Here is a 10086-nt window from a genome sequence, read left to right on the forward strand (position 1 = left end):
GAGAAAAAAACATCTTGTGAACAAAAACGAACAAAAAATAGACAAAGTATTAAAATGATTGTATTTGTGATTTTTTTCCCCACTAGTCTGAAAGAAGATTATTGAAGAAAAATAGAGCAAATTCTTTAAATTGACCAGTGCATTATTTACGTGGTTGCTCACTAAATGGAAAGAAGAGTGGCAAATTATTAATAATGTCTTCGAAAAACTTAATAAAAACACATTTAAATCCCAAAACACAACTTTTATTTATAAATCAATAATTGCTGAAATCATTTTATATAACTCAAGAAAAAAACTAGATAGATAACAATTCTAAAGGTGCTACATTGTAAATTCAAAGCATATTCATATGATGCACATTTACATATTAGAAAAGGTGAATGGTAACATTGAATTAAACGTCCCAGCTCCATGGTTGTGTTCGGACTATGGCAGCTTGTCCAACGCTTCACTTCAGCAGGTGTCTCAGCTGGTCCTGCAGGTTTTTGGAGTGCTCCACGCTGGAGGATGAACAACAGTGTTATAGCTTCCTGTCAGACGGTGATGTCAGCCAACAGTGTTGGGTTTGGACTTACTTCTTCTGGATGGCCTCCTGCCTGAGGGAGGGAGAGGAGACGGACAGAAAGGCTCAGTATTCACTTCCAATTGGAGCGAAAGGCAATTGTTGCAGTTTGGTGTGTTGCCATTGACCGATACTCACTGGTATTGTAAATGTGTGGTGATGATGGACATTTTCCTCAGACTCTGGAAGAGAAGTGATAAAGATGTTCAACTGCACACATGCGACCAAACAAACAAACAAAAAAAACAACAAAAAAAAAAAATAATAATAATAATAATAATTATATATATATATATATATATATATATATATATACACACACACACACACACACACACACACATACACTCACCGGCCACTTTATTGGGTACACCTTGCTAGTATCGGGTTGGACCCCCTTTTGCCTTCAGAACTGCCTTAATCCTTTGTGGCATAGATTCAAGGTACTGGAAACATTCCTCAGAGAGTTTGGTCCATATTGACATGATAGCATCACGCAGTTGCTGCAGATTTGTCGGCTGCACATCCATGATGCGAATCTCCCGTTCCACCACATCCCAAAGGTGCTCTATTGGATTGAGATCTGGTGACTGTGGAGGCCATTTGAGTACAGTGAACTCATTGTCATGCTCAAGAAACCAGTCTGAGATGATTCACCCTTTATGACATGGCGCGTTATCCTGCTGGAAGTAGCCATCAGAAGATGGGTACACTGTGGTCATAAAGGGATGGACATGGTCAGCAACAATACTCAGGTAGGCTGTGGCGTTGACATGATGCGCAATTGGTACTAATGGGCCCAAAGTGTACCAAGAAAATATCCCCCACACCATTACACCACCACCACCACCAGCCTGAACCGTTGATACAAGGCAGGATGGATCCATGCTTTCATGTTGTTGACGCCAAATTCTGACCCTACCATCCGAATGTCGCAGCAGAAATCGAGACTCATCAGACCAGGCAACGTTTTTCCAATCTTCTATTGTCCAATTTTGGTGAGCCTGTGCGAATTGTAGCCTCCCTTTCCTGTTCTTAGCTGACAGGAGTGGCACCCGGTGTGGTCTTCTGCTGCTGTAGCCCATCCGCCTCAAGGTTTGACGTGTTGTGCGTTCAGAGATGCTCTTCTGCATACCTCAGTTGTAACGAGTGGTTATTCGAGTTACTGTTGCCTTTCTATCAGCTCGAACCAGTCTGGCCATTCTCCTCTGACCTCTGGCATCAACAAGGCAGTTGCGCCCACAGAACTGCCGCTCACTGGATATTTTCTCTTTTTCGGACCAGTCTCTGTAAACCCTAGAGATGGTTGTGCGTGAAAATCCCAGTAGATCAGCAGTTTCTGAAATACTCAGACCAGCCCGTCTGGCACCAACAACCATGCCACGTTCAAAGTCACTCAAATCACCTTTCTTCCCTATTCTGATGCTCGGTTTGATCTGCAGCAGATCGTCTTGACCATGTCTACATGCCTAAATGCATTGAGTCGCTGCCATGTGATACACACACACAGCTGTGACGTTGCAGCTGTCCGTTACGCACGCACGCACGCACGCACGCGCGCGCACACACACACACACACACACACACACACACACACACACACACACACACACACACACACACACACACACACACACTGAATAGGCTGAATAGACTGGACTTACATCTTCAGAGTGGAGGATGGCATCCTCCTGAATGACCATGTTTCTTGCTGCCTGACCAAGAAGCTGGAAGAGACATGAATGAACATGTTCGACATCGATCCGCACAACTCATTGCGTTTCCGTACAAGTGACGTCATTAGCTAGAAGCTGTTAGCATCACGGCTGCTGTATCGCAGCGCTCATGCCGTTTTACCTCCTGACTGCGGGATCCCTTCAGCACCTGGCGGGTCAGCGCGATCACGTCCCCGCTGCACGAGCCCACTTTATCGGACAACAAGCCTTTGACAGACTGACCAAACCGCGGCTGGGACTCCGCCGATGCCATTTCCCTGGTCTAGGACGGCAATGGACGGTACGCGCACAGGGTCAAAATACACAGCAACGCGTTCCATCCAGGAGCGGCGTACAACAAAGAACACGTGACATGACAGACCAACATAATAAATTGGTCTGGTTTGTAGATTTTATTTTACATTTATTATGTGATATATATCACATCATGAATATAAAATAAAATCTAAAAAAATGTTTACGTTTAAAGAGTAAAGTTGCACATTAGAAATACTTTATTATTATTATTATTATTATTATTATTATTATTATTATTATTATTATTACAACTTGTTAAAATAAAATCTAAAAACACAAATATTACGTTAAAAGAGTAAAAGTGCACATTAGAAATACGATAATAATAATAATAATAATAATAATAATAATAATAATAATAATAATAATAATAATAATAATAATAATAATAACTATATAAAATAAAATCTAAAAAAAAAAAAAAAAAATATTACATTAAAAGAGCAACAGTGCACCTTAGAAATACTATAATAATAATAATAATAATAATAATAATAATAATAATAATAATAATAATAATATGTATTATAATAAATTAGAATAGAAATATTCCTCATAGATTCATAATCTTCCAAAACTTTTATTATTAGTAGTATTTCATTATCATGTGTATTTTTCCCAGTATGACTCTTTGAAGTTCATTCAAATGCAAATAATAAACTGGAGTCAACACATTATTAATACAGGCATATTAGCAGTAAAAAAAAATTGACATTTTTTTGTGCGTGTACATGGATACGTTTATCTGCAAAGATGTGTTTTATTTAGTTATTATGTTTAATTATTTACTGTGTTGCATTATTGTCTATCATATTGACACAGCTGATCTGGGTGGAGCTAATTCATCTATATTATATTTAATTAATTCATAATGTTGTAACTTGATAAGCTATCCTGTTGGGTAGTTGAATGTACATACATCTTATTTTTATATACATAAATAAATATATAAGTGTGTGTGTTAAAGTTGCATCTGCAAAACAAGCACCAGCTGTCAGATAAAGGCTATGTGTCGTCATGGTTTCCTGCAAGGATCCGATGACTCGTCTTATCTTTGTTTGAATGGGCCCAGTGAAGGACGTGGCCTTGAAGGAGCAGCATAAATGCAGCTTCCTGCAGAGCTGCTCCCCCTCCCAGACCCCCCTATCTAGCAGACCCTCCATCAGGTCCCTGCTCTGTGGACATGGCTTGGTTTCTGATCCTCTGTCTCTTCGTGGCCATCGGAGTGACGTTGTTCGTGCTGAAGCTCCGGACATCCAGGCGTGGCCCCCAGGAGCCCCCCCGCCTCCCCGCTCTCCCTCTGATCGGCAGCCTGCTGAGTCTGCGGAGTCCTCACCCCCCTCACGTCCTCTTCAAACACCTCCAGGCCAAATACGGACAGACGTACTCCCTGATGATGGGCTCCCATCGTGTCATCGTCATCAACCAGCACGCGCACGCCAAAGAAGTCCTGCTGAAGAAGGGCAAGGTGTTTGCAGGAAGACCCAGAACGGTGGGTATACCTGTTCTTTTTATGATGGCCATGTTGTTCTTCTCTCATTTTGCGTCTGCGTGTGATGAAGGTCACCACAGACGTCCTGACCAGAGATGGGAAAGACATCGCATTCGGAGACTACAGCGCCACCTGGAGATTCCACAGGAAGATCGTCCACGGGGCGCTGTGTATGTTTGGAGAGGGCTCGGCCTCCATCGAGAAGATTGGTGAGTAGGCTACGCGTCATTCCCTCTGGAAGGAGCGGATGAATTATGAATTCATCATTTTTCTCAGACAAACAAATGATCAGGTCTGTCTCCAAACAAACACAATAGAGTTGAATGGAATTTAATTCAAACTGCTTAATAATAATACTAATAATATTAATTAATTATGGGCAACTTTTTAAGTTAAAACAAGCCAATATCTGCTTGAAAAGTTTACTGCTAAAAAGATATTTGTAATTTGGGTGTACTGCACTTTTCTATATTTACTTTTCTACTATTTCAGTTTGTTTTTTTTAACAATTGCACATAACTTTTGGTAAAGTGATAAAGAGATGCTTTTGATTATTCATTAACCTGACAATTAGTCAGTTTGGTCCAAAGCATGTAAATAAGGTATTTTTAGCAGATCTTTTTTAGTTCATTTTGACACTTGAATTGATTTTTTATTTTTATTTTTTTGTGTGTGGATTTACTCCATCAGTGTAATAATGCAGCCTTAAACCGAAGCCTGGTGGTAAAAGACCCAAACAATGTGTCTGTGGCTCGCACCATCACTGATGTAAATCTTTCAAAACAACAAATCCAAAAAAACAATGTTTTAAATGGACCTCTAATAGCAGATGAAATCAATATTTCAGAAGAACCAAATTTGGCATGGATCTACTTTTCCCAGAAAAGCCTGGTAGCCATAATCCAAGATGGCTAAAGATGATGTAACATTATCTCTTCTGTGGTTCATTCGCTAGAATAGAATCCTGAAGTCATCCTCCAAATGTATTGTTTTCATAAGTGAATTTAAAATATACCTGAAAAAAGGAGCCAAAGCAAAACGTTTGAATATTATAAGAGACTTATACATAAACTATGTACAAATATTTTTCCACTTGGCAATCCTTTTGTATCGATGAAACCTGTAACAGTGTAAAAAAAAAAAAGAAAAAAAAAAGATTTTTTTTTTCAGTGTAGAAGTTAAATGGCTGGGCATATTTTTTGCATGGCTTTTCGGGAAAAGTAGCTCCAGAAGAACATTTTAACATTCAGCAGTGACAGAAGACAGTCCTTGTCCTTGTAAGTCCATACAGAGGCCCAGTCTCTGTGCTCCGTCCTTTCTGAGGCAGCAGCTGCTGGACTGGCATTGGATCTGTCTCCAGAACTGACCCGGGCGGTCACCAACGTCATCTGTTCGCTCTGCTTCCACTCGTCCTACCGGCGAGGAGACGAAGAGTTCGAGGCCATGCTGCACTACAGCCAGGGCATCGTGGACACGGTGGCCAAGGACAGCCTGGTGGACATCTTCCCCTGCTTACAGGTAGACCACATGGACACAGCAGACCACTTGGACACAGTAGACCACATGGACACAGGTAAACCACACAGCAGACCACATGGACACAGCAGACCACATGGACACAGTAAACCACATTGACATAGGTAGACCATATGGACACAGTGGACTACATGGACACAGTAGACCACATGGACATAGGTTGACCACATACATCGCCAGAGCAGAGACGAGGCAATCAACAAGAGGAACACGCCGGAGATACACAGAATGATGTAAAGCCTTCAAAAAAATAGCCAGAATTTTCAGAACTGACATGTTGATAATCCTTCAAACAAAATCCTATCCCCCCACTCCCCCAAAAAAAGGAAATTTTGCAATTAAAAAAAATGATAACGTGCCATATTTACCTGCAGTATCAAATTTGATACGCACATTTTAACACGATTTTAATTATTTGAATGTCCCTCAACGTAGCAACGATTTTCCTTCCAAAAGTGTGTGGATGATTTAATGACAGCGGCCTTTTTGAAGACTGCCTGCAGTTAACTGATAAGCCACTAGAGGGCAGATCACATTCATCAGGGGCCCGTTTCACAAAGCAGGTTCAACAAACTCTGAACCTAACCCTGAACTCTGAGTTGACCAACTCTGAGATGGGCAACTCTGAGTTTTCGGTTTCAGAACAGTGGTTTTGAATTAGTTCAGTCAACTCTGAGTATGTAAACTCTGAGTTACGCGCCTGCCTGCCGACTCTACAAAGCCATCATCAATGGAGCTCCGATACTACGATTCACCATGGCAGCTGGGAGAGCGTTATTAGATATTACTGAGTGTTTATGTAGAAAACGAGCTCATCCTTAGAAAGTGGAGCAACATAACTGCAGCAAAGTAGTGATAGTTGGCGTGGCAGACAATTACGGCCCGATCTAATGTGTATAACTGAATGAAACAGTCTATTGATCTAAAGGTAATAAGTCTTTATTTTCAACCTTGCAGAGCGGCACTGTGGTGTAATGGTTAGCAACACCGCCCACGGTGCAGGGGACAGGGGTTCAACTCACGTAGTTCACAAAGCAGTTCATTGAATGAATTATCATTTTCATTGGGTGCAATCCCCCCATGCCCAGAAAGAAAGTGGCGTCAGTTGAAAGCAGAAGAATATTGCGCAAATACCTTGACTAAGGCATATGATTTTAATCATATTTCACACATTAAACAGTAAATATAAGTAGGTATGTCTACACAGAAATGTACTTAAACATTTCATGAATCTCCCGTTCGCAAAAACGCTAGTTCCGCAAAGAATCTGGTTGCGGATTATGTCCACGATATGAAAATGTCGGAGAATATTGTTTAGATAATATCTAATGTGATTGGAAGGAAAGGCAATCAAAATTCTCTCCCGATGCAAAGCTGCTAGAATCACTTTTATTTCCATATCAATTAGGTTGACGATGAAAGGACGGCACATTTTTTCAGAGTTGGTTCAGATTCCGGAAAAAGCCGGAGACATGTAGGGAGAAAAGGTACGTGTCCACAGGCAACGGTGTTTCCCTGCGTCCCATTCAATAGGCTTGATCAGGATGGTCTAGGCTTGCCTTGACTTGACTCAAGGTACGTGTCCACAGGCAGCGTTGTTTCCCCGCGTCCCATTCATTGTCTATGTGAAAAGCTGTGCAATGCATTCTGGTAGCGTCGCGGCGAATGTCGAGAGACGGCGCGCGAGTTGGCCGCTCCTCATTTGCATAAAGTTGAAGTCGAATCTACTTTAGGCGCCGGGCTCGACTCGCCGCCTCGGGAACGCTCGCGAAAATCTTCTAAACTGAATGTTGTCGATCTAAAATAAAGACAGATTCAGCAACTGCATAGCTTATTTCTCGCTTAAAATGTTTTCAGAAACACCTTCCGGTGAACTATTTTCGTAAAACAAGAGAAAATTTCCAAATGAGCTGCCATGTTGGTCTGCGTGAACTCCAGAGCAGACAGGCCAGCAGTGAAAGCGATCGTCCAATCAGGTGTAGCCATGAAGTGGTTGTAGCAAGGAGCGCCTGTCAATCATCCTCTAGTGGCAGCCCACCAAGTACCTCATGGTTTGTGGAAGCAAACCTGCTAGCGAGCAGGTTAGGTTCACGGAGTATGTTACCCCGGCTAACTGACTGAGATTTATGCTGAACTGGCTTTGTGAACCGAAAAACCAGAGTTTCCCTCATCTCAGGGTTAACTAACTCAAGGTTTTCACTAAACCTGCTTTGTGAAATGGACCCCTGGTCATATACAACAGGTTTTTAGGGAAAGCCGGTTGATCATGTTGATGACAGAGTTCTCGGAGCCAATAGCAAAAATGATACAAAAACATTTATATTGTTACTCATTTTTTTTAAATAAATATTTTCTGTTTGAAACAATGCATAATGACTTCATAATTGATTCTTTATATTACAGTTAAATTAGAATTTTCTGGCATTTTTGTTGACGTGTCAGGCTTAACATGGCTAGATTATAGAGATTCTATAGTCATATAAGTATTAAAATGTCTACAGAAAACAGATATATACTTATATAATATACCACATTGTGTATACGTCATCTGCATCTCTTTGTCGCAGATCTTTCCCAATGCAGACCTTCATCTTCTAAAGCAGTGTGTTTCCATCCGAGACAAACTCCTGCAAAGAAATATGATGAACATAAGGTACGCTTGGCTTTCAGATTCCTTCTTGTGTGTGCTTTTATAACGATACAACCTAATAAATCTAGACCAATACCCCCCCCCCCCCCCCCCCCCCCCAAGGCGGACTACAGTGACCACGTCCAAAGAGATCTGCTGGACGCCCTGCTGAGAGCCAAACGCAGTGCCGAGAACAACAACACAGCAGAGATCGGTACAGAATCGGTGGGCCTCAGTGACGACCACCTCCTCATGACGGTGGGCGACATCTTCGGAGCTGGAGTGGAGACCACCACCACGGTCCTGAAGTGGGCCATCGCCTACCTCATCCACCATCCGCAGGTGAACTTCTTAAAGGAAAACACCACCGCATTTCCATACTGAACTATGTTCTGCTCTGATCTTAGACGAGGTGATACATACCTCCCTCTCCTCTGTGGTGCACTCCGCGCAGCGCTAATTTGCTAGCATGTAGCTTGTCCCAGTATATTCCTTAGGATCCAAAGGGGGGTGAAGTTAGAAGCGACCGAGCACTTCCACGTTGTCCCTATTTAAATACGGTTACGTGAGTAGTTACACGACCCAAGTTTGGTTACACAAAATGAAACATGCCAATTTTTCTAAGCGGATAACAAGGATAACTATATAGTATGGCGGAATAACAACTGGAAGCACTTCGACGTCGGCGCAGTAATATCATCACTCAAAATATGACGGGACTATATACCTTCTGCTTGTTTTCACAACCCTGTACGATGCACGTTATAACCATGATGTTTGATTGTTCACAAACTATCTTACTACAACCTGATGCTTCCTCAACTGTGCACAAACTACTACAGGTAGTGCAGGCGACGGCGTGCAGGTCACGTAGGTTCTATTGACGGAAGTAAGAGGGGGAGCGGAGTGATGATATTACTGCGCCGATGTTGAAGTGCTTCCAGTTGTTATTCCGCCATACTATATAGTTATCCTTGTTATCCGCTTAGAAAAATTGGCATGTTTCATTTTGTGTAACCAAACTTGGGTCGTGTAACTACTCACGTAACCGTATTTAAATAGGGACAACGTGGAAGTGCTTGGTCGCTTCTAACTTCACCCCCCTTTGGATCCTAAGGAATATACTGGGACAAGCTACATGCTAGCAAATTAGCGCTGCGCGGAGTGCGCGCAAGAGCCATTGAGTGCACGCACAGAGGAGAGGGAGGTATGTATCACCTCGTCTAAGATCAGAGCAGAACATAGTTCAGTATGGAAATGCGGTGGTGTTTTCCTTTTAAGCCTGTGTTTAGCTTCATGTCAGAGTTGGGTTTTCAATTTGACTTTGCCGATAAAGTCCAGTCCAAGTCTAGCTTCTTGTGGCATGATGTCACCTCTTCTTTCTGGGCTCCAAGACAGTCTAGCTCAGGGGGGTCATATCTTATCCAAGAAGAGCCGGTGTGGGTGCAGGTTTTTGTTTTTACTCAGCACTACCTCACCTGATCCAACTCATCAAGGTCTTGATTGAAGACCAGGGTTAGTAAATTAGTTGAATCAGGTGTCTGAGTGTTGGGCTAAAACAAAAACCTTTACCCACACCGGCCCTTCTTGGATAAGATTGGACACCCCTGGTCTGGCTTCTTGTGGCATGGTATCACCTTCTCCTTCTGGACTCCTAAACCATCGAGCTCCTGGGGAGGCGGTATCACCTTCCGGCACTCTCTAGGATGGAGAGAGGTGTCAAAGGGCGGGGGGGTGCTGGGCTCCTTCTGGGGTGGGGAAGGAGGGGTTGGTGATCTGTGTAAAAACATGAGTGCTATCCTGGTTTCTGGCTCTTTGGATGACATCAATA

At 42.4% G+C, this 10086-nt stretch overlaps 2 protein-coding genes across 2 annotated transcripts in view; one reads left to right on the forward strand and one right to left on the reverse strand.

Moving 5' to 3' along the window:
* Positions 1-229: 229 nt before the first annotated feature.
* borcs7 (BLOC-1 related complex subunit 7) lies at positions 230-2581 on the reverse strand. Its single transcript, XM_084004029.1, has 5 exons — positions 2423-2581; positions 2230-2292; positions 704-747; positions 579-599; positions 230-503 (listed from the first exon to the last, which is right to left on the reverse strand). Exons 1-5 carry the CDS (start codon positions 2552-2554, stop codon positions 452-454), a joined length of 312 nt encoding a protein of 103 aa, XP_083860155.1. The 5' UTR covers positions 2555-2581; the 3' UTR covers positions 230-451.
* A 1013-nt stretch (positions 2582-3594) lies between these two features.
* Positions 3595-10086, forward strand: part of cyp17a1 (cytochrome P450, family 17, subfamily A, polypeptide 1) — a 7930-nt gene continuing 1438 nt past the window's right edge. The window contains 6 exon segments of the mRNA XM_084004475.1: positions 3595-4090; positions 4161-4299; positions 5382-5608; positions 8194-8254; positions 8257-8279; positions 8379-8597. Of these exon segments, the coding sequence (XP_083860601.1) occupies positions 3782-4090; positions 4161-4299; positions 5382-5608; positions 8194-8254; positions 8257-8279; positions 8379-8597 (978 nt within the window). The 5' untranslated portion in view covers positions 3595-3781.

This window comes from Eutrigla gurnardus, assembly GCF_963514095.1.
Source record: "Eutrigla gurnardus genome assembly, chromosome: 24".
Classification (NCBI taxonomy): domain Eukaryota; kingdom Metazoa; phylum Chordata; class Actinopteri; order Perciformes; family Triglidae; genus Eutrigla; species Eutrigla gurnardus.